This window comes from Astyanax mexicanus, chromosome 8 (assembly GCF_023375975.1).
Source record: "Astyanax mexicanus isolate ESR-SI-001 chromosome 8, AstMex3_surface, whole genome shotgun sequence".
NCBI lineage: Eukaryota > Metazoa > Chordata > Actinopteri > Characiformes > Acestrorhamphidae > Astyanax > Astyanax mexicanus.
This window is the reverse complement of record NC_064415.1, coordinates 15,483,499-15,508,935: the sequence shown is the minus strand read 5'-3', so window position 1 is coordinate 15,508,935 and position 25,437 is coordinate 15,483,499. Positions and strand designations below refer to the sequence as shown.

General features: G+C 38.8%; 1 protein-coding gene across 3 annotated transcripts in view; it reads left to right on the top strand.

Moving 5' to 3' along the window:
- nlgn2a (neuroligin 2a) overlaps positions 1 to 25,437 on the top strand; it is a 248,713-nt gene extending 223,276 nt beyond the window's left edge. For all 3 annotated transcript variants that reach the window (XM_007250160.4, XM_015606053.3, XM_049481913.1), the window contains 5 exons: positions 11,487 to 11,672; positions 17,805 to 18,070; positions 19,305 to 19,464; positions 19,932 to 20,298; positions 20,458 to 25,437. In XM_007250160.4, coding sequence (XP_007250222.1) covers positions 11,487 to 11,672; positions 17,805 to 18,070; positions 19,305 to 19,464; positions 19,932 to 20,298; positions 20,458 to 21,292 — 1,814 coding nt within the window. In that variant the 3' untranslated portion in view covers positions 21,293 to 25,437. The remainder of the gene's footprint in view (positions 1 to 11,486; positions 11,673 to 17,804; positions 18,071 to 19,304; positions 19,465 to 19,931; positions 20,299 to 20,457) is intronic.

Sequence of the window (25,437 nt, the reverse complement as noted above, 5' to 3'; positions counted from 1 at the left end):
TATTAAAAATAAAAATAAATGTAAAGACAAAACAAAGAAGACTTTTTTATGTAACTGTTAATCATTTTCATATGTGGTGTAAGTTGAAAGTTGTTGTCAAGGCTGGACAGAACTCAAACACACACAGATGCAATAAACAGACTTTATTAAATAAAGAGTTGTTACAAAGAGTGGTCAAAACTAGCAAGGTCAATACCAGTAAACAGCAGCACTAAGGGTTAAACATACCAAAGTACAGAGACAGTCCCAGGATTATACATGGCAAAGCGATATCGCAGGGTAGGCAAAAATCAGGGTTGTAGGATAAACAAAACAAGGTTCGTACACAGGATATAGCATACACGGGAATTGGAAACGCTTTGTAAATTTGGATAAACCAGATAATACTTGGCAAGGTGTTTGTGGAGGAAAGGTGTAGATATACTGAGGGGAACAGCTGAATTCAATATTCTGGTGATTGACTCCCTGGTAGCACCATGTGCAGTGTCCAAGCTTGTTGAAGGTGTTAATATATAATGGAATATACTTTATACCATATATCCAGTTACAAAACAGTGAATGAATGAAACACACACTTCTCTCCCTCAGCTTTAAAAATAACATAACAGGTCTGCCTCACACATCACCTCTCACCTCTCAGTGCTCAGAATTACTTCACACTTTCCAGCTGACTGTCTCTCATGCTTCTCACATCATTTGCATTTTGCCGTTTTTTTCCCCTCATTTCTCACTTTCTCTCATTCTCTCTCTCTCTCTCTCTCTCTCTCTCTCTCTCTCTCTCATTTTTCCATTCCTTTTCTCTCTCTTTTCTTTCTCTCTTCCAGACATAATTGGCCTTTCAATCAGCTGAGAAAAACATCCCTTCATAGGTTTTTGATCTGTTCGCCTCGAGGTGTGAAAGCCTGAGGGACTTGTCCTCACTCCACATGAACACAGAGCTGAATGCTGTGTAGGTGAAACGCAATAAGCAGACAGAGGCAGGCGGGTTTTGTTGCTTGCTTGTTGTGCATAAAAAATAATGTCTTTATTATGTTTTTTAAATAATATGTTTTTGTGTCTGTATAATATACATTTCTTTCATTTCCTCTTTCCACATGGCCAGGGATTTTTTTCACATGTAGAATAAAGGCTTTTATTGTGCTGATATGTTTAATACCTCTGTGTAAAATCAGTCTGATGCTTATATACTGTGTATCCAGTACATAGCCAATTAATCTTATTTTCCTTAGTGAATACACAAGCTCATTCAGATACAAGATTACAATAATGTAAATGGTAATGGTAAAAGGCCTTATATCCTTATTCATGTGTTTTCTTGTTCAGAATGATTTCTATTTGACTGTTTTTGCCAATATAATGTCTATAATGTTCAGCTTTGTTAGATTCCATTAATTACATATTTACTAAATGCAGCCTCAACATCAATGGGGCATCACAATATTTATAGAGGAAAGTAGACTAGTCACGATGTGTATTTACATTCACAACAAAAATCATGAGCTCAGATTCGAGGGATGCTACAGCTGAGTAGCTAGTAGCTAATGTTTATTTCTAATTTTAAACCATTTTCTCCCCAGTTTAGCTAGGCCGATGGATGAAGACTAGCACATGCCTCCTCCAACACATATCAAGTCAGCCACTGTCTCTTTTCAAACCGCTGCTAATGTAGCACTGCAGAGTAGCATCACAGCGCACTCTAATGAAAAGTGCAGCGACTCAGTTCAGATACATCAGCTCACAGATGCCTTATGCTCAGTGACATCACCTTAGAAGTGATGAGGGGAAGGAGCGCCATCTACCCACCCAATTGTGCCTTTCAAGGCTCCAGCAGCTAATTGCAAGCTGCATGATCAGGATTCAAACCAGCGATTTTGCGATCATATTGACAGCGCTCAGCATGCTGAACCACATGTCAACCAATCTAATGGCCAGAAATCCAACACCCTGTTTATACCTGGTCATTGAATCCAAATATAATCTAATTACATGCATTTACACTTGATCAGTTAATCAGATTGAAATTTATCCAAATTGTGCATTTATTTAAACTTATGGAAAGGCAGCAGGTTCGGCTGTCCATGCTGACGAGAAAGTGACTAAATAGTCAGATTGCATGAGGAGGAGGAGGGACTGTTGTACTTGGGGGGGGGTTTGGTTGTCAGTTGCATCTTGGGAAGATGGATACTTGTACACTGCTATAACATGTGTTTAGATGTGTATTAAGCCCTATTTGAGTGGGATTAGTTTCTTAGGGGGTCCTTCCGGAACGACCATGTGTGTGTTTTTTTTTTTTTTTTTTTTTTTTTTAAGACGTCCTCTGAGAAAATTACGGCTGAATTATCTACTGTTTTTCGCTGAACTCTGTGGTCCTGCGGTAATTTTATTCCCTTCCAGACGCAGATCTCTGAGTTTTGTCACCTCATGTTTTATAAAATAGTTTTATAATAATTTGTCCACTGCTACACATCATAATTATACTTTGGGTGCGTGTTTCCATGGAGATCCACATAAACACAATAGTGATTGGAAATGGAGGAGCTACTGAACGCGATGTCATGTGACAGAGAAAGCCCAAAAACTCACTGGTCCTCCTGTTTTTTTTTTTCAATTGCAGTCAAGAGTAAAAGTGTGAAATATTTTTCACAGACGTCCCCCTGAGAAACTAATCCCATAGGGCTTTAGATCTCCTGAAGTTGTTTGAGTAACTGGATGTGCATTAGTTTTAAATGTGTCTTGGGTTCATTAACACTTGTATTTTCATGTGCTTGGCCTTGAACAGGTATAACCAAGGTATTTGTTCCTCAAGCTGATTCAGAGCCCTGTTTATAATGCAACAAATCAGCAGTGTTCATACATAGTCTCTCTCTCTCTTTCCCTCTCTCTCTTTCTTTCTCGTACTCTGTCTGGCTGTCTTTCTTTCCCTTGCTTATTTACTCAGTCTAAGCCTTCCCTGTTTTCTTCACATTTTTTCTAAGTGTGTGTGTTTGTGTGTTGCCACAATGGACTTGTCCCTGCAAGCTCAGTGAGAATTCAACTAGAGAAAACCTGGACTTTTTGGTTCTGACTCTACAGTACACACACCCACACACAGACCTACTCTCATCCTATTACACCTTTAACCCCCTAAACTGTTAGGGTCTGTACATGGACCTACTTACTTTTATAACTGAGTTCTAAACATCCAATTCCACAAACAACTGAATGGCTTTTAGTTCATCATTTACAAACTGCAACTTTATGATGTGCTGCTTCACCGAACACACACACTGCTATAAAACTCTCACATTAGGTAGCACTGTAGTCAGAGGGCAAGCCATTATCAAGCACTTCACTGTGTTAAATGGAACGCTTGCTGCTAGTGCTTATTTAAATACAGTCTTAGTGCACATCGTTTCTGCATAGCAGCACAGACAATACGTTTATATACGGATATGTGTATACATTTATATAAGCACGCAAGCTTAGCAGCAAAATACACACACACACACACGTATGTACAGTACGTACAGCGCAATCAATCAACCTTTATTTTTACTCAGTAAAACATTGTAATATGCAAACTGATAACTTTTCCTTGCCTCCGCGCTCACTGGGGGTTTTGTATTATGTATTTTTTATGTTTAATCTTTTGCCTGACTCTTTGTCCTGTGATCACGTTTCTGTAAAGCTGCTTTGTGCCAACATTTGTATAGCGCTTTTTACAGTTGTAAAAATCGCTATACAAATAAATTTGATTTGATTTGATTTGATAATACATACTAGAATTTCCCCTCTGGGATCAATAAAGCATCCATCCATCCATCCATCCATCCATCCATCCATCCATCCATCCATCCATCCATTGAGGGTAACCCTCACTTTCAAAACAGCCGAGCATTTACAACTTAAAGGAACTGAAAAATACATTTAAATTTAAATTAAAATCAAGCCTTTAATCAGGTGAGCTAAAATAAGGAACTTCATACCAAAAAAATCTAAATTAAATGGTAAAAGCATTAGAAAAACAAGCTAACAACATAAGATTTAATTAATAAGAAATTAAATAAGTCAGAATAAAATAATTAAGTGGACAGGCTAAAATGTAAAGCAGTAAAATTAAGTGATAAATAATTTGAATCGTAAAATAAAACATAAATAAAAGGATTAAATATATTAAAATAGTAAAAGACCAAAAGTATATAAATAAAATACATAAAAAAGGCTAAAAGGTAAATTTAGATGTAATTAAAAGAATAAAAGAAATAAAAGGTAAAAGATGGTTAAAAATAAAACTTTTTAAATTATTTAATGACACCAGTGAGCTAAAAACAGCATTTTTTTTCCAATTCAGTAAAAACTCTAGGAACCTGACAGGCAATCCAGTCATTAGAGTGGTTCTGATAATGACTGTTATTTATAGAAATCATGGATGTTATCAGTGGAGTCGGTTACTCAGCTACAGATATGTCTCTGGAGAGTAGTATTATTAATAGAATATGAAAATATGACTGAAACAGATAAAAGTGTACATCCCTATCATGGTATCATTCCTAATGCCAGGCATGGGCTAGAGTGGTAAGAAAACCCCAGAATGTTCTCTAAAATGATGGTCCTCCATTCAATACATTTGGGATAAGACTGGGATGAGATTGGGATGAGGTGGGGTGGTGATCATCCAGCATCCTGACCTTACTAACTCTCTAGTACTCCAGCATTCTTTTCATATAGTGTGCATACCCACACTACTAGCATATACCCTTCAGTTCTGAAGTTAATCAGAATGCAGTAGAGTGAGGCATAAAACACTAAGTGTCCACTGAGAGCAGGCCTGAACTTCCAGCTTTCACTGAACATCCACCCCTCTCCAGAGACAGAGAGAGAGAGAGAAAGAGCAGGCAAAGAAAAAGCTGCAAAGAGAAAGATGGGAGGACAGTGTGTTAGAGAGAGAGAGAGAAGCAGGAAATATTTTATTTATGGAGGTAAATTAGAGGAGAGATGGAAAGAGAGTGACTGAGGGAAGGTCAAAGAGAAAGAGAGAAAGAAAGAAGGAGATGAAAAGGAAGGAAAAACAGCTCAGATCTGAGGCTTTTGCTCCTGGAAGCTATGAGGAAAGAAAAAAAAGCAAAAAAAAAAAAAAAAGATGTGTTGGACCACAAATCCCACTTAAATCCTTCAGTATTTAGTTCATTGTGCTACATTTCATTATTTACCCCTCCCTCCTGCCCCCCACTCCCCATTTCTCAATTAATACAGCTTAACATATGTAACATGTTGACTCTGATTTTAATTGCTTTGTACTTGCTTTGAGCAGTTCTGCCAAGAAGCTTTTACAGAGAGAGAGATTAGAACAAAAGCCAAAAAGCAAGAGACCGTCATGAGAGGAGAGGAAGAAAAAAAAAGCAACGTGAAAAAAGAGAAAGGAGTCTAAATGAGGAATGCAGTGGAAGGCTGTAGTTTTGTCTTATAAATAGTCAATTTGTCGTGCTCTTACTTGCTTTTGTTTGGCTGAAACCTTTGAAAGTCGTGGTTTCAGATGTGTAGCTTCTTACTAAGTGACTCATTTAAACAGTTCTTGCAGTGGATCAGTGAAAGGAATGAAATGCCAAGGCCAGATCATTTCTTAGCAATGTGAACTTTTTCACACACTCACAAACATTTATTTATAGCGTAATTAGGATAGCACTGCCAGCAAATAATAATAATGATGATGATGATGATGATTATGGTGAGAGTAAAACCACACTAATTAGAGAAGGCTTAAAGTATCAGCACACAACACTGCAGCTCGCACTGTGTTTTGCTTTAGAAATCTGAAGACTGAGCTGTACTGAACTGTACTTTGAGGCCAGTCCACACATATTCTGTAGTTTTATCTCTGTTTTTCCTCACTGGCTACGTGAAAACAGAAATTTTGAACACTGAAAATCCAGCTTTTTTAAAGCACTGTCACGGGAGCCAAACGCAGGACAGACCGGTGCGAATACAATAAAAATGGTTTATTAAATAAAGACTTGGGCAGATAAGAGTAAGCAATGGCAGGCAGAGCAAGTACCAAAATGGCAGCGTAAACAAAGAACATACCAGAGTGTTTCAGGCAGAGGGTCATACACAGGAAATCCAAAAACAAAATCAGGTCAAAACCTAAAAGGCTAGGCTGAAGAGTGGTCTCAAGAGCAAAAAGGGTCTGCGACAAAAGAAACAAAATGCAAGGTAGAAGAGCTATACGAGATAGGTTCAATACTGGACGACGGGTGAGTAAAAGCTATTGCTACTTATAGTCCAGAGTCCAGGTGTGTGTGATTAGAATGAGGGTGAAATGGAGCGCTGATGAGTCACATGTTCCAGCACGTTCGTAAGATTCAGTGCGGGTGCATCATCGGAAGTGAAGTTTTTAAAGTCCGTGGCAGGCAGACAATCAGTGACAGGACTGACAAGCATGCCTTAAAGGTGGAGATTTAAAAAAAACCCTCAAAGGTCCATGTTTTCAGTGTTGTAATGTAAATAGGGGGGAAACATGCTTAATAAAATAAAAAACACTGACTTCACAATATGTACATGTTTCTGCCTGAATCTCAAATACTTGTACTTATATACTCTCTAGATACTGAACTACATAAATTATCAAACAATTAATCATCAGATTATCATTTCAGATTTTCATACATCAGTCAATGTAAATATATATATTTTTACAAATATTATATAACGCTCTGTTTAAATTTAAAATCCATAAATTTGTGATTTGTATAGTACACTACATAGAGAGTAGTGTGTAATTTGGGACTAAACCTCTGTGTGCTGTGTTGATGTCCCTTTTTATGAGATATTATCACCCCATGCAGGGCTAGTGTATACTCATGCAAGTGTTTTCATCTCTTTGTGGACAGAAATATCTTTACAAATGGAAGGCGTGTATCCAAGTCTTTTGAATAAGCATTACAAACAAATAAACAAATAATAATTTTCCTGTTTTGATCCAGGGCCTTACACACCCGAGGCAGGTTGCCAGCACTTCAAGGTTTGTCTTAGCCTGGGTATATCGTAGTTTCGTAGTATATAAAGTCAAAAACTACTAAAAATGTGGAACTTTGTAGGGAAATTGAATTTCTGTTTTATTTAAACATGTCTGTTCCATATGAAAATAATTAGGACTATATCAATAAGACATTAAATTATTAACATGAAACTGTAGATAAAAGAGCATATACAGCTTCGTTTTAACATCTGGAGTTTAAATTTGGGTATAATATGATTAGATGAAAATAAAAGTTTACATTTTCTAACTACATCTTGTAATGTTATGGTTGTGGTTTACACATGGACATCAGAAAGACATGATACTTATACTCTTATACAAGGTTTATTTGTAATTGATCAGAAAGTTTAGAAAAGTATTACTCTCTTTACTTTGTTTGGTCCACCTCTATCCCACAGTCCTCTGCTTGACTGCCTTATGTCTCCTCAGAAATCAGTGATAGATAAAGTAAACATATTGTTGCAAAAAAAAATGCAGTCTGATGGTGTCACGGCCTCGCTCTGTTCCCCTGTGTTTCTCCTGTAATTTTCCGTCACGTGTGTCTAATTTGTAGCTCTGCCCCTTCCCCAGGTGTTCAGTGTTTCATGTTACTATATATAGTACCTGTTAGTCCATGTTTATCCGTCGGTCTTTGCACCCACTCCCGTTGTCTGTCTAGCCACGTTAGCCCTTGTGATATCCACGGTTTTCTTTACGTTCTGTTTATTTCTTGTTTATTTCTGTTCCTAGTTTTTCCTCGTATTTATCCTTATATATATCTCCAGTCTTGTTAGTTATTATCTGTCTAGTTTAGCCTTTTGGTATTTTCCCTGTTTGTTTATGTATTTATATTTTCCTCGTTTACTTCTTATTTGTCTGTTTGTTTATCTGTTATTTAATAAATTAGTTGGTCTTACCTGCTTTTACGTCCGCCTCCCGTCTGGTCCCTCGTTACAGATGGGTTAAAGTAGAATTTAAAAGAGAATGTATAGTGTAGTAAAAGTGCAACTTTTAGAATCAGTTAATAAACGCTTACCCCAAGCACTGTTCCTTTTATTGTATTTAACAATATTTTAGGAATAAATTCTTCAGGGCACTGAAGCCACTCATGCATCTTGCATGGCAAGCTGTGCACATTGTGTAAGTTGTGTGTGTGTGTGTTTACAGTGGGATGTGTGTTTGTGTGCAGATGGTTAGGCAGTTGCACTCAGTACCAGCTCTTGCTGTGACAGCTGCAGAGCCACACGACTATACAGTAGATGTGTAATTATAATTGCAGACTTGGCTCTGGTTTGTGGGTGTGTGTGTGTGTGTGTCTGTTCACTGAGAGCTACTCTCTCTTTAGTGTGCATTTCTCAAACAGGGGAATTTGTTTGTGATGCCTTGCTGTGCACCAGTATGTGGGGAACATGTGTGTGAACAGACCAGCGTGTGTGTGTGTGTGTGTGTGTGTGTATGTGTGAGTTTTTTTGAGAAGCTGTAATTTTTTTGTAATTTGAGAAGCTGTTTTTATATTACTCACAGCTGAGCCATTTTAGTTAAGTAAGTCCAATTGTGAATGCATTTATAAGAAGTATGGTACAGAAACTTTAACTGGACATATAAAGTAAACTTTTGGTTGTTTGAATATTATTGTATAAATTTTAAGTATGTGACTTGGGTTGGGCGGTATGACGGTATTTCGGTATACCACGGTATTTAAATATGGTGACGGTATAGTAAAATAGTGACGGTATATTAACCACGTGATGTGACGTACCAAATCTGTACTTTGAAAAACGGGACATTTAAGACATTCTATGCATCAACAATGAAAGAGCAGTAGGAGGGGTAAGCAGTTGGTGCTCACTGATTGGTTATGGGGTGGGGCTTCTCACTGAGGAAATCATACAGCAAAAACTCAATAAACTCTACAGGTTTCACTAATTTTCACAGAAATGATCAGATTTATCAGTTTATCCTGCTGCGTGGGGTGTTCTGGTGTATGAGTTACTCACAGGTAAAGTTACAGCTGCTTCTCAAGCAGACTTATAGCTGAGTGGAGTTTATTCTTCATCTCCTGTTTCTCTACAAAACACGTGCTTTTATCTCCTTCGCGCTGATATTCTAATCCTATACAGAATTCTGCAGTTTCCTCAGGGTTTTCTGTCGTTATTTCGCGGCTAGCTCGAGCGCTGTAAATATAAGTTATTTCACGAACGACGAGGCGCTGCACGCTGCAGTGTGTTGCCATAATCTGACCCCCTCAGAATCCAACACAACACAACAACACTCAACAAAACTCTGTGCGCTTATAAATAAATGAACAAACACGAAAATGAGGGTATTCAATCTGTAATTTCAGTTCGTTTTAGTTTTTTCTTTTAATTACCGTTTTTATTAGCTTCAGTTAAGGAGAACTTTCACTTTTAGTTTTCGTTATTTTTTTCATTTTCGTTAACAATAATACTTGGTTACTTAGCTATATGTTGATTATCATACCATAGCTTTATATAAAATAAAAATAGTATTAAAAAACAGATGACTACATCACAGACTATTTCCTGGAGCCCGACCCGGCCCGTGGAAAGTGATGGGAAATCTCGGGTCAGGTCCGGACAGAGAAATAAAAGTCAAAGTGTTCTGCTATTTAAAAATGGGAAAATTAATAACAATAATAATATAGTTCTGCATACTAGAGTTTAGATTGTCTGCCCTAATCCGAGCCCGGACCCCAGCCTGAACCCGAGTTTGACCCGATGCCCGAATTTGGGCCGGCGAGAATTCTCACTGCTTTCCTGGTGCGCTGTCGGGTTAGGCTAAAGAAAATGGTCTGTGATGTGATGTAGAACTATGTTCAATGTAACAAATCATACTGTTGTCAGCATATAAATCGCCTGCGTTTTCCTACAGGACAAACCATTCAAACATGCGGATGAGCTCTCCGCACCTGATTAAAAAATCACACAGTGCCTGTCTGGCTTAAAATAGCTAGATACAGCTAAATTAATAAATCAACATTCATTTAAAAGACCAGTGAGGCGTTCTGTATGCTAAATAACAAAGAAGGCAGCAACAAGCTAGAAGCTAAAAAGCTAATAACAACATTTAATAAAAACAGAAAAATAGATATGAAATAGGAAAATTACCAACTAAACTAAGCACTGATGTTTTTAAAATCGTGTAGTCATGAAAATGTGCCTTGAAGGTATGGAAAAGTAATTAAAATGTATTGTTTGAAAAGTGTATGAACCCTGTATCTAACGCTGGGACCACATGTGATTGATAATATGATGATATGAAGTTGTTTCGAATCTAGAACATAGCAGTACAGACATAAAGCTTAATATATAGGCCTACTGACTACCTGGATCAGAGTCAGCACAATAAAAAATAGCTTACCTTTAAATAATCTCTTTAGTTTAGTTTAGTTCTGCAGGCTTTTGAATGCAACCAGTCTCACTCCCTTCTGCAAGCACAGACAAAATGTCATAGGAATCTGCAAGATTAAACACACAGAGTGTGTGTGTGTGTGTCATCTTGTTGTAGTGTAAGCTGCCATGAGTGACGGCTGTGAAACGAGAAAAAAAAAATACATTCTGGCCCCACCTATCAAAAATGTCAGATATGTCAAATAGACCTTCTAACACATTCAGTCTAGCTGTAAACTGCAGATTACGTATAATCTATCCACAGACTCATGCCGTGCAGTGATACACATGCTGTGAGGGTAATTGTGTGATTGCACGGTGCTAAAGGAGATAAAAGGGTGCAACATGTTATCATTTTTGGGACTCAGTGGGAATCAGTGGAAGTGCAGCAAAAAGTCATTTTTTTTATAGCTGTTCTGCTTTTCTTTTAGCATTCAGAAGACGTTTCACGCATTTTTGAGATACTCAGCATCTGTGTGTGTGTGTGTGTGTGTGTGTGTGCATGTGCAGAGTCAAGCTTTGATCATGTAGAGTTGCTGGTGTCTTGGAGGCAGATGAAACAGTCTCTTCAGCTCAGCTCAAAACACCAAACACCCACCATCTCTCTCTCTCTGTCTCTCTCTCTCTCTCTCTCTCTCTCTCTTTGTCTCTCCCTCTCACTCTCTCTCTTCCTCTCTCTCTCTTTCTGTCTCTCACAGATACACACTCTGCTCCAGTCTCGTGTATTTATCATTTATTAGTACACCTTGGTTTTGTGCTGTGAGGTAACTCTGAATAGGGAACACTGGTACTGCTGTTGTTTTATTTCTGTAAAAACGGTGTAAAGTTGGCTGAAATAAATCAGTGTTTTGGACACTTTTCAAAACACGGTTTAACAAGTTAAAGGAAGTCTTTTCCCTCACAGCTATACTGTCCTTATTCTCCCTTCTCTCGCAATGCACTCTGTGCTTTCTCTGTGCTTTAGTTCACTTCCATTTCCATTTCATTTGTTGTTAAAGACTGTAGCACACTTGCCAAAGTGGTGGCCTTGTTTATTCAGCATCTCTCTTTTTATCTGTCTCTCTCTCTCTCTCTCTCTGTAGGTTTTCTCAGCACAGGGGATCAGTCTGCTAAAGGAAATTATGGGCTTTTGGATCAGATCCAGGCTTTGCGCTGGCTGAACGAGAATATTGGTCATTTTGGGGGCGATCCAGAGCGCATCACGATTTTCGGCTCAGGAGCTGGAGCCACCTGCATTAACTTGCTCATCCTGTCCCATCATTCGGAAGGTAAGATCACTGTTTGTTACAATTTAGGAGACTTTTTTGGAGAAACTTTGCCAGAAACAGCAGAATGGTACTGACACCAACTAAGTTGTTTATTATTATTATTATTATTATTATTTTATAATAGCTATATTTAGTTTAAATGCAAAGGTAGGTGTAAGAAAGTGTTTTATTTGCTGTTTTAAACTCTGAACATTAGATATCAGTGTATAGTGTTGTACTCTGAATCTTCAGATAACACAGTTCTGATTAGATCAAAGTTTTTTTTTTTACTTATTTCCATATGATGGTGTGTTTATACTATGACAATTTTCTTTTTAAAGAAATGGGACCTAATATTGTGTTTCTCCCATGATTTGTTATGTTCCATAGAAGTTAAAGAATGCTACATTTGTATGTTTGGGTCTTGGGACCTTTCTAGCCAGACACTGCTGGACACAATCATTACCACTCACTGTGCTGTCCACTGTGTGTGGTAATGCCTTCTATGATATACTCCCGGTTAACACATGACACTGTGAATTGTGAAATGTTAAATGCTTTCACAGCTTTGCAAATTGAATAGCCCGTCCATTTGTTATCCATTATCAGGCCTTGCTTAAACATACGTCACCTTGCCATAAACACACTGTTCAGTGTTCATTCAGTGTATATTTCGACTTGCTGACAGTAGTGCAGGATAGTATTATTAAATGTTAGGATTAATATTACATATGAGTTTATTTTACTTCATTTATTAACACCTAAGGTGCTTTGGGTATTGGCTGTCTTCTTGCTTTCAGTCTTCTTCATGTTAAACTGATATAGATGTGTACATTAGTGTGTTTGTGCTTGTTTTTGTCTGAATGCTTTAATTTTTTAACACTTAACTAGTGTTTGTTAGCTTTTAGTTATTAATGTTTAATGTCAGAGCTCTATGTACGTGTGTTTGTGTGTGTGTATTTGTGTGTGTGTGTTATGTGTATAATTTCACCTGCACTTCCAGACTCACATCATCTGTTTGTCACTGCTGTCTCACTCCATTCTTCTCCATTGTCAAAAAATACCTCCATCTTCGTCCCCACCGTCCTCATCCTCACTGTCATCCGCACCTAACACCAGTCGTCCAGCCCTGACCCATCAATCACTGCAGGTAAGCCATGACAACCCTCCTCCCTGGAGATGCCAGTCATGTCAGCTAGGCTTCCTTCGATGGCCTGTGTCAAATCCCAGCAGACAAAACACAGCTGTAATATGATGGGGGGGTTTGGGATGTGGAGAAGAGGGCAGGGATCATAGAGACTGGTGACTAAAACACACTAACCCTGGATAGGAAGGCATATTTTTGAGGATGATTTGTACACAAAATTGGATTAAATATGCAAAACAAACCTTTTAAAAATTCTAAATAGTTACTACAGATTTAAACAGAAGTAAATAAAAGTCTAAAACAAGTACAATTTTGTTTTATTAAAAAAATAATTTTCCCCATAATTTCTGCTAAATTCACTTCATAAATGAAGAAACATCTAAAAAAAACACACATTTTTCATGTAATGTAAATGTTGTCCACATTTTAGAAAAGGGAGAAATTGTTGATATATGATTCTTTTTTTGAAGGGCTCAATGGTTAACAGGCATTCAGTCATTCAGAGGTTTTTGTTTGGTGTCCAAAGACAGACTAGTTGTACAGACTTTGATTTTATAGTGCATTTGATAGAAACCAAGAGGTTTGATTAATAACGAATGACAAATGTTTGATTTCTCAGTGGTAGATGATCCATTAGCATGTTAGCATATTGGGAATTTGCCATCAGTTGCTTATCTAAAGGTACGTGTTCTTCATTATGGCTTATTATACATTCACACTAGTCAACCGTAACCATAATCAGTCTTGTTGGGGGTTTCAGATTTGCAGTCGGTTGTACCCACCATTTTTGTTTCCTTTTTTCTAGTGTAGGACTATTGTTTTTTTATTTATTTTTCTAAAGCTAACACTGATTTTACACTGTGGTTTTAATGCTGAATTATTTGCAAATATTTTTAAGGGCAGAATGTGTTTTTTTATTGTTTGTTCCCAGTTATGTAGAAAGCTGCACTAACCCAGCATTTTGTAACAAACTCCAAGAGCTGTACCTGCTCTGATCGTTGCAAGCACAGAAATAAATACAAGTAGTTTTTTTGCATGTTCTCCCCTGTTCATGCCGGTTTATTGGCTTGTAAGTTGTTTTTCTGTTCCCTGTAGCCAGAATAAGGCATTAGAATCGTGTAGTTTGTCGAAAATATTGGGTTGGTGTGGCCTGGGCTGCAGACTGCAACAGAAAATGACTGAAATAAACAGAGACGTGCAGTGGTGGATGAAATTTATGATAATATATGGATTAAAAAGAGCAAAAATAAATTCAAATAAGATCAAAATATTGATTAATGGAGATGTCTATGCTGTTTTAGTCTCCTTGTGTGTCCCTACATGAATAGAAAAAAAGCATGAAGATGTCTGACACTCATATATTAGATTTCTACAAAAAAAACATGTTGAATTACAGGGACTAAAAGGTTTTTAGTTGCAGAAGTGAACATTAGGGATGGTTAGGGGTAGATGCATTTAGCTACAGTAATTACAAAGTGTGTGTGTGTGTGTGTGTGTGTGTGTGGTATTGTAGTGACTAAGCTACAGTAGCTACTTATTGATCTTTCTGGGAAAGAAGCTTCAACATACTCTTCAATAATTAAACAGGGAGTCAAAAAAAGAGGCAGAGAGAGAGAGACAGAGGGAGTAGAAGGAAAGAAATAAAAAAAGAAAGAAAGAAGAGGAAAAGAAGAGGAAGAATGAGGAGAGAGAGAGAGCTCTTCACTAACAAGCATCTACACTATACTTGCACTAGAGAGAGAAAAAAATCATTTTTAGAATGTGTGCTTGTGTTCACGAGAGAGAGAGAGAAGAGGATGAAAGTGTAGAGGAGCAGAGGGGAAGTGGCAGTGCTGCTGTACAGAGGTCTGCTAGTCTTTTTTTAATGAGTGGTTGTGGGTGAAGGCAGGGGGAGGCAGTGAGATGGAACGAGAGGTGAAGCAGAGAGTTGCTGCAGGTGCTGGTCTTTTTGATCGCGTGTAAAAGAAGGTCAGAATAAACCACCTGATTAATATCTATAATCACCTGACTGAGGCTATATTTTATATTTCATACTACTGATTCACTCTCTCATAAAGAATGAGCAAATCGATTTTAATAATATTCATGCACTTTTTTTTATTCAAAATCACTTTTGAATCTGGAGATCTGTAGTGTTTGAAATTTGATTAAGCATCCACTTATATTTAGTAGTGGCAAAATTGAACAACTGGACTTACTGCACAGGTAATAGCAAAAATAGCAAAAAAAAAAAAAAAAAAAAAAAAAACTTCTTTACTAACAATGGAAGTCGGTGTATATACAGTTGTATTCCATATAAATAATAAAAAAATAATAATAAAATGTAACATTTTTATCATACATAAATTATATAATTAAAGGTGTAATTTCACAAGAAACAGTTTAGTACTTGCTCTTTTTGAAATACAGTAGGTCACTCCGAGCTAGCTCTATATGCAAGCTGCACATAAAACTGTTCTTCTACCATCATTGTTTGCATTAACCAATAAAAAAAAATAAACAGAAAAACGAGTGATTCAGGAAAAGCCCCCTGACCTCGCCCACATTGGCTTGTGACCGCCCACTGCAGAGCTGTGAAGGGAGCGTCACAGTGCTGTTAGCCTATGAGAAGCAATACATTTGCATGTCATGAATATTTATTAATAGGAGCCAAAATCCTGTCTTTCTTCTTCCCCACCCACCACTTCTTTGAACTAAAACAGGCTAAAACAGGAGCGCGCAGCACTTTCTCACAAAAATAGCTCACAGAGCATTCATTCATACTAGAGACCACCCTAAAATTAATGAAAAAACATTAAATAAGACATATAAGGTGCAGAATGTAGCAGGGTTTGTCCATAGAGATCCACAGAGGTGCTGATTTAGGTGAGATGTGTATGATCAGCAGCCTGACAGCCTAGAGGAAGACCTGTTCTCAGAACAGGTCAGTTCTGGACATCGTATGACATCCTTATGAAGTATTTATCAGCAAATCTTGACCTCTGTATCAATCCTGGTACATACAAAAAGTCCACAAAGCAATATGTCAGTGTATATTTGTCAAAACTGTTTTAAGATTTTTAAACCTTGGCAAAAAATAAAGATCTGAATATTACATTAAGCAATTAAATGGTGGTATAAGCTGAGATATATTTATTATATAATAATAATAATAATAATAATAATAATAATAATAATAAGATTTCTTTACAGATGTGAAGCATGTTTAGTTCTTCTCTCTTACACAAGGCTGACCGATGTGAGAAGATTTGAGAAACTAAGCAACAAAGTTCATTCCTTTGAAAAAAAATAAATAAAAAATGGTTTGTTTAGAGCCCAAAACCACACCTGATAAAACTGCAAGTATGTTGTATTATTTATTGCGGTCATGTTTACAGAAGGGCAGTGAGAAATATTTGGCTTAAGATTCCAGTGGAGTGTGTAGACTCACAGCTCTGTGTACTTGGCACTCACTGGCAGTAAAACACGATGTCTTATTGGTGGGGCTTTGTGATAAATGGGAATTTTTTGGTTATAATTTAAAATGGCGGTGTCCTTTCCACTCCTTGCACCTTTCCACACCCCATTCACACATTCCTCACTGCCTAGAGCATCAGTCAGAGGAAAATGGGTCAGTAATAATGGAGATTATAGATTCAGCATGTCTTCAGTAATTACTGTATAAGTAATTATTAAAAGTAAAGAGTCGTTCATCTCAAATCGTGTCATGGCTGTTTTATAGCACCTCACTGAAATGTGAACATGCAGAATTCAGTCCATCCACTTAACTTGGTTTAACATGGTTTAGTTTAGGGTTTTTGTCACAAGCTGTAAACATATTATGTCTAAAATGACATAATAATACATAAATACTGATATTACTACTAATAATAATATTAACACCACATTTTTACTTTCAGTTTTATTTTCATTTTATTAGCTCAACTGAGCGTATATAACTATACTGTCCTGTACTGTACTGTAGAGCTATAATAACAGACTGTAGTCCTGTATTTGTTTCCCTGTATACTTTATTATTATCCTCCTTTCAACCTGTTCTTCAATTGTCAGGACCCCATAGCATAGACCACCACAGATCAGCTATTATTTGGGTGGTGGGCCATTCTCAGCATTGTGGTGACATTAACATACATATAGTACATATAGTAATGGTATAGATCAGGGGTGTCCAAACTTTTTTTGTTGGGGGCCAGAAGGAGAAATATACAAGTCACGGGCCACAGACTCTGTAATAAAACAAATAATGAAATATACCACTTTAAATAATACTCTTTTCCTTTTTTCATTTACACACCATTTTACTTGACTATCTTTATCTTTGACAGTGTTGTGTAAACTAAGATTTTTCAAATTTATGTTTAATTTCATGATGTCTCTTAATATTAAACCACTTAATTACAGCAACTTTTAGACTCTTTTTAAACACTTTTCTGCGCTAGAAATGCACACTCTCTCCGCTTTTAAACTCTTTGCCCCGTTTTTCCGCGCTAGAAATGCGCACTCTCTCCGCTTTTAGACTTTTTGACCCGCTTTTCTCTGCTAGAAATGCGCACTCTCTCCGCTTTTAGACTCTTTGGCCCATTTCTGACACCTAGCGTTCAAACTTTGAATCTCACATTATAAAAACCTGCTTAACAGCGGGCCAACTTTCATTCTATTTCTAAAATACCTCGCGGGCCGCTCCAAAAAAGGAAACGGGACGCAAACGGCCCGTGGGCTGTAGTTTGGACACTCCTAGTATAGATTGTTATTCTGTATAATGTACCTTTCAACAAATTTATTCTTATTTTTTTGACACCATTTAAAAATGTTCCTTATGTTTTTGTCAAAAAAGAACCAATACAACTAATATGACCTTTAAAGTTGAAAAAAAAAACTTTTTTTCAATGTTTCCACTTCAAAAGTGTTTTGTTAACCCAAGCATATGATATGTAGAGTGAGTGTATTTGCAAAAGCAAAAGGTAGTATGCTGATAAGACACGCGCTCTGTGTGTGGTCTCCTGCAGGTCTCTTCCAGAGAGCTATTGCCCAGAGCGGCTCGGCCATCTCCAGCTGGTCCATCAACTACCAGCCTCTGAAGTACACCAAGATTCTGGCGCGCAAGGTGGGCTGCACGTACGGCGAGACGGCCGACCTGGTGGACTGCCTCCGGAGGAAAAACTTCAGGGAGCTGGTGGATCAGGACATCCAGCCCGCACGCTACCACATCGCCTTCGGGCCTGTGGTGGACGGAGACGTGGTGCCGGATGACCCTGAGATCCTCATGCAGCAGGTCTAAATGGCTTCAGAATTCCCTTCCAACTGAAAGTAGCCTTCCTCACATACTGATGAAGTGTACTTTCAGAACTAGCATGCTGCATGCTTGGAGGGCCGCAGAACTACATAGTTTAGCATTTTCCCAGTTGTGCTGAATCAGTTAAAAGGCAGGGAAAACACTAAACTGAGCAGTCTTGTGGTCCTCCAGGACTGGAGTCTGTTTCACAGTCTTTTAACTTTTATTACTCGTGTTAGAACATCCAAGAAATGGATGTTACTACCCTACATATATACAGATGGAAGTATCATGCATACACGTAAAAAAGCTATATATAAAAAAAAAAAAAAACGCTATATTGAAGTTACTCATGCATTATCCTTAACCTCCTAGGACCGGACATCACATTTTGGGTTGTCTAGACCACAACACTAAATGGTGTCCTCTTCTGAGACCTTTATGCTGTCACCTAGTGGTGGCAGAAGAGTTTAACACGTTACAGTTTTGATTTTGTTCAGAAATTTAAATGAAAAGTAAATATAGTTAATGTTTGTTTTTTACTTACTTACAGCACTTCAAATGAGCCATATTGCTCAAAGAGGCACAATTTTTGTTACTACTTTTGTTTGCACTCAGGCAAAAATGGCGTCTGTGTTCAGGCACAAAATACATGTTTTGCACATCATTACTAATTGCGAATTTATTGTGTTTTATCGAAATATAAAACTAAAGTCCTGATATGTTAACATATTTTTTCTCAGAAACTACGTCATGTAAAAAAAGATAATTATTTGTGATTTTTGCCAGAAAAAAAATATATTTTTTTCTGTAATCCTTGGGTCAAGACACTTTGACCCAAGGATTTTGCCACTTTGCCATTGTGACTATTAAGCTCCGCCTACTTAGATTTTTTGCATAATTGCCAAATATGTGAAACCTACTTTTGTGAAATAGTCCTACAGTTTATGCCCAAAAATTCTGAAAAAATGCTCAAAAAATCCACAAGACCTCAAAATAGCAAAGAGAAATAAAATAATCAGACCATGCAAGAGTTCGGGTCTTAGGAGGTTAAATAATCAAAAAAAAAAAAAAATATATATATATATATATATATATAAAAAGTAAAAGCTTGCATGTTTATACCCTTCAGAGATACGTAGTGAAATGTCTGTTAGTGTGGAAAGAGTTGCATGGTATGATACGCCGTTTAATGTACTACACTGTACTGTAACTTTCACACTGTGTTCAATAGGGGGAGTTTCTGAATTATGACCTATTGATTGGAGTGAACCAAGGGGAGGGGCTGAAGTTTGTGGATGATGGAGGCTCAGAGAGTGAGGAGGGAATTTCTGCAGCGGCATTTGATTACACTATTTCCAACTTTGTGGACAACCTCTACGGATACCCTGAAGGTAAGTGTTGTGAGGCCCTGAAGGATATGGATGATATCTGCTTCTTTTAGTGCTATTTTTAAAGTCAAGCACTAAAATGCACTAAAATACACACATACACACATTAGCATATTACACAACACTGCCTGCATTATGATGTAGCTGCAGTTGCAAAAGCCTGCCACCAGAGGGACTCAAGAGACTGCAACTTTTGTGTCTCTCCATCAACAATGTGTTAAATTGCATTAAGGAGAGAGTGGCAGTTTTCAGGTTTGGCTATTGCAGCAGATGGTTATACATAAGTTATATATTAAAGAGGAAATGTGGCTTGCTTAATGGGGCATGGCTTGCTTAATCTGTATTAGCAGTTGAAACCTAAATCTAAAAACATTTTTTTTTGTTTTGTTCTGCTTCATTGTCTCATTAGTTAAAACCTTGCCATACTAAATATTTGACTGTCTTTTTCTTTCTTTTCTGTCTTCTTTAAGGTAAAGACATCTTAAGGGAAACCATTAAGTTTATGTATACAGACTGGGCAGACCGCGATAATGGCGAAATGCGCCGCAAGACTCTTCTAGCATTATTCACGGACCACCAATGGGTGGCACCAGCAGTGGCTACAGCCAAGCTCCACGCGGATTATCAGTCGCCGGTCTACTTCTACACTTTCTACCACCACTGCCAAACAGAGACACGGCCGGAGTGGGCAGACGCTGCACACGGGGATGAGATTCCGTATGTGTTTGGTGTCCCGATGATTGGAGCAACTGACCTGTTCCCCTGCAACTTCTCTAAGAATGATGTCATGCTGAGTGCTGTAGTCATGACCTACTGGACCAATTTCGCCAAGACTGGGTACGTTTCTCAGCTGCGGTCACAGAATGCATAGAGGTATTAGATTTACAAAGGTTTAAAAAGGAACTTACAGATTCAAATATAGGGCCAAAAGTAGTTTACCATAAACAAATGAATGTATATAAGCCTTACTGACAAAAGCTTCATTTTCCTTCCTAGGGATCCTAACTTACCGGTTCCCCAGGACACCAAGTTCATCCACACAAAGCCCAACCGCTTTGAGGAGGTCATCTGGACCAAGTTCAACTCCAAGGACAAGCAGTACCTCCACATCGGCCTAAAGCCACGCATCCGTGACAACTACCGAGCCAACAAGGTGGCCTTCTGGCTGGAGCTGGTGCCTCATCTCCACAACCTACACGAGGAGCTCCTGAGCTCCACAACCACTCGCTTACCACCAGGGACTACCCGACCTCCGTCCTGGAAGGGTCAGGGCCCACGCACCACCCGCATGCCATACCCCACCTTCCCTCCGGACCCTGATCCAGACAGCTCGGAGCGGCCTCGCTTCTCACCTTTTCCCGGCGACACGCGAGACTATTCCACGGAGCTAAGCGTGACGGTAGCTGTGGGTGCTTCACTCCTCTTCCTCAACATCCTGGCCTTCGCTGCTCTCTACTACAAGCGAGACAAGAGGCACGAGATGCGCCGGCATCGCTTGTCCCCGCAGCGCGGCGTCCCGGCTAACGACTTAGCGCACAGCCAGGAAGAAGAGATAATGTCCTTACAGATGAAACACTCTGAGCACGACGCCCATCACGACATGGAACCACTGCGGCCGCACGATATCCTGCGGCCAGCCTGCCCGCCCGATTACACGCTGGCGCTGCGTCGGGCACCCGACGACGTGCCACTCATGACTCCCAACACCATCACCATGATCCCCAGCACCATAACCGGAATGCAGCCTCTCCACGCCTTCAACACCTTCCCCACCACCGCTACAGGCCACAACAACACTCTGCCCCACCAGCACTCCACCACTCGTGTATAGTTACTGCCCTCTAGTGGAGAGAGGGAGGACAACACACCCTTTCACACGACCCCTCCTTTTACTCTCTCTCTCTCTCTGTGCCCATGATAAAAGCCCTCTCTCTTACAGTCTTAAAAATTCTCTCTGTTGAAGAAGCGCAACAGCACCCCCCGGTGGTGCTCTCACAAATGCAGACAGGCAGCATGAATGGCTGTAATCTTTGAAGCCAGTGAGGCAGCTTCTTTTTTCAGACTCTGCTGTGAGGCAAGGCTGTGGCTGACAGTGACGTTTTGTCCATTAATGGTCAAGGGTTAAAATTATTTTCCACATTTCTCAAAGTGGAACCAAGTAGTTAGTGGGCGAGCAAGTGACGTTATCATGGCAGATCTGATGCAGAGAAGAGAGAGAGAGAATGATAGAAGGATTTTTTTTTTCTCCTAGTTTCTTCACTTTCCCCATCATAGATGAAAGACTTCCCTTATCAGCCCTTCATCTTGTCTCTCATCAGATCCCTCTGATGTCTTATTCTCTTCTTTACTCTCTCCATTGTTCCATTACTGCGCCCTCATTATCAGCTCATTCTCCTCTTCTTCGAGCACTGGCCGAAAATGCTCTGTGACCTTGTGTAATGCACAGTGGAGCCCTTTTTTATAGGAAACATATGTGCAGTAAGCAAATGACACACAACAACACATGGATATGTTCTTTCTACCAGCAATCTTGGTGCCAAGTACTGTTGTAAACACCTGCAACAAGATAGACCAAGAAAAAAACGACTACATTGAACTGAGGAGAAGGTTACAAGTGCCAACCTGATCACACTCTAGCTTTTTCACTTGCTTTATCGCAATGCTTTGTTTGGTCATTTGCTCCCCAACATCTGTTAGATTGTGGCTGTGTGTTTTTAATCTTAGAATGAGAATTTGTACATGTATAGAGATAGATATATATATCTATATATAAATATAAAAAAATATACATACAGAGAATGATATATATTTAAAAGGTTTGCTCAGTGGGAACTATGCATGAAATATTTTTAAGACGACGAGGAAGGTAAACTCACAGCACACTTCTAAGGTATTTGAGGCTTAATTGTTCATATTTGCTTCATTTCCTTGTTGAAAGTTCCGTTTTTCATTTACAAAAATCAGTGTCCATCTGCAAGAGCGACTAGTCCTCAGTAGCAGTCTTCACAAATTAGTCAAACATAAAAAAAAACAGTAGCTCACGCTCCTTCATTCATCATTTCCTCTTGCGTATGTCGCATCTCGCTTTTTAACCATGCCCTGCTAATGTCCTCATTAAATTCCTCATTCTTTCATATCAGTGTACGAGTATTGGTGCTATTGTTTCGCAGTTGGCCACTGATCATGGCGGCACTATACTATACCTTTGACTATACTAGTGAACTAACTACCAGAGCAACGTGCCCATGATCGTCTAGCCTGGCCCGCTGCCGTCGCACACGTGGTAAGCATATGTAGCTCCTCCCAAGCTTCTGAAATAGGGCTTGGTAAATTTGTTTACAGGGTTTGTTCAGTTTTTTTGGTTTTCTTTCAACCTTCACACCGTCTGTCATTCCTTCATTTTCACTCTCTCCTACTGTTTGCACCTTTATATTTCCACAGCATGCTAATTCTGCTTGGGGAGCGCTAGTCATGTTTTACGTCAGAACGCCAGCATATGTGTGTGCGGGCTCGCGTGTGTGTGTGTGTTTGAGCGTTTGAGTGTGAGAGTGAGCTGTGAGCGGCATGTCAGCAGTGCCTCACAAGAATACTGCTAATTGGAAAGAAATTAGAGTGAAAGAAAGAGAGAGAGAGAATCAGATGAGAAGAAGAGTCAGAAAGATGGTAGAATAATGGGTTCTGCTGGAAAAGCCTCCCTCGTTAGCTTTTCCTTCTCCTTACTCCTCTCCTCTCTTCTGCTCGGGCTCTCTTAGCGTTCAGCACAGTCGGAAGAACATAGTGAATCTTTTAAACGCGTGAGAACCAATTTTATTGATGTAGCTCCTCCAACATCAGATCCATATATGGCGTAACCCCACACGCTCCTTCTATGTGGTTACAACAAGCACAGAGAACAGAGAAGGCCCAGTGAGCTAGGCTTAGCTAATAGAATAGCTGATGAGATTTACATTAAGCATTCATTTACAGTCTTCTGGATCTTTTGAGTGCTTTTTGGTAGCTAACCCATGTTGTGCCTCAGTGGACAGGCCTCAAAGGACTGTGCAATGCCTGTGCAATGGAGGCAGACATCAGAAGGCCTGTTAGTCCAACGAAATTGGTCAAGACAAACAAAAGGTCTTTCAGGATGCATGTAGTATTGTTCTGGTGCCTGCCATGCTTATTATTTGACCTTGTCAACAATACATATAGCCTGTTAGGCTAGTGTAGCTCCAGTAAGACCTGAGGCCTGAGGTTTAGGACTGGTCTAAATCTGGTCTTTTCATTAGAGAACATAGGGACCACAGCATAAACATCCACCATAGCTCTTCATTTGCCTTCGTCACATCAGTTTCTTTCAGCACAGGTTAGTATTATTTCTGTCTTATCCTGACTTATATTCGTGAGAGTGACGGGCTGTTGTGGTGGAGGTGCGTCATTCCTTTTCTACAGGCTCGTTCGTACGTGGAACAACTGCTGGACTGCTTGCTGCTGGTGTGGCCTGCTCACATAGGCTCAGCAGGAACTCAAAAGTCAATTGCTGCACAGTAACACTGTAACATATGAAAATATTAGCATTGCTGAGTTAGCATACTGGAGATCCTGATCCAGATGCTGGACAATCGAGACAACAACAATCTTTGGTACTGGATCAGAGCCTGGAGGCACACATTTAAAAAAAAACAAAAAAAAAAAAACATAAAACAGGACTTTTGTAGCGTGAACGCTACTGTGAATAATGCTTTGAAGTATCACTGGTTGGACCAGTGTTCCCCATCCATAACTATCCGTGGTAGAAAACGTTTCTGAGCTTTGGACTTATCTAAGCAAACCTGGAGTGGACGAGAGAGAGAGAGCTGCATACAAAAACATCATGAACTTTGAAATTCTTGCTTTCTTTTATTTTCCGTCTGTTTTTGTATGCTCCACCACTAGAGGGCGACATTGTGATAAAATTACAGTAGAGACTTTTTCCTCTTGACATACGGTGGCACATGGTGAGCGCCAGTCACAGAACAGAGGACTTATCTGTACATTTTTAAGTGTAAGATCAAACCAACAAAATATTTGTAAATATGCAGTTTCTTGTTTGTTTGTTTGTTTGTTTGTTTTCTGAGTGAATGAATTGCTTACTTTGTGAGCAGGACAACAGGTGCAAGTTTGGAAACCGGCCACCAGCGAACTGCTGCGTAAAAAAAAGCCTCGTTCTCTCTTGTTTTGTTCATTTTAGGGCATTAAGGAGTAACGATGCAGTAAATGGGTCTATGGTACAGCTGGATGCTGTTCTTTTCAGAGATAATGCATTAAGAATCCAAGACGTACACTTGCACTACATCAGCTAATCATTAATCAGCATGCCTAATCAAGCCCTTACATTAATCTCATTCTGCCAGTTCAATAAAGAGTGTTAGAGTCATCTCATTTATAAATGAAGAAGCCACTGAATGTTTGTGCAGCTCGGCCTAAAGCTGCTCATGAATCCTACAGGATTTATTGTACGCTAAATATCAACATTAAGACTGCAGTATTAGTTGAGTCTGGTTTAGTCAGGGGTTGTCAGTCAGTTTTTGCTTGTTTCATATTCAGACATTCATGTTGTTCACAAACTCAACATCCTTTTTAATGTCATTTCAACATGTTTAAATTGTTCTCCATATTTCTAAAGACTATGTGAGTATGAAGGTCTGAATAATGTAGAACAAAAGAAGCACATTATGAACCTCCCGAGGAGAAAAGTCCATCAGATGATGAGCTGCGCTGCGTGGATAACGTGCACCTGTTGTCTTGTTTTTACTTTCTTTGTTGAAAATCAGAAACCCAAGGCTTGAGATGAAGAGAACATGTTAATAATGGATTTAAAAATAGATGATTATTAAAAAAAAAAAAAGAAAAGTAAAAAATATATAAATAAGGAGATGATATTTCTGTTTAATTTAGAAATTATTACACACTGTATGCTGTGACTCTGATCTGGGGAACATTAAATACATTCATAGCCAA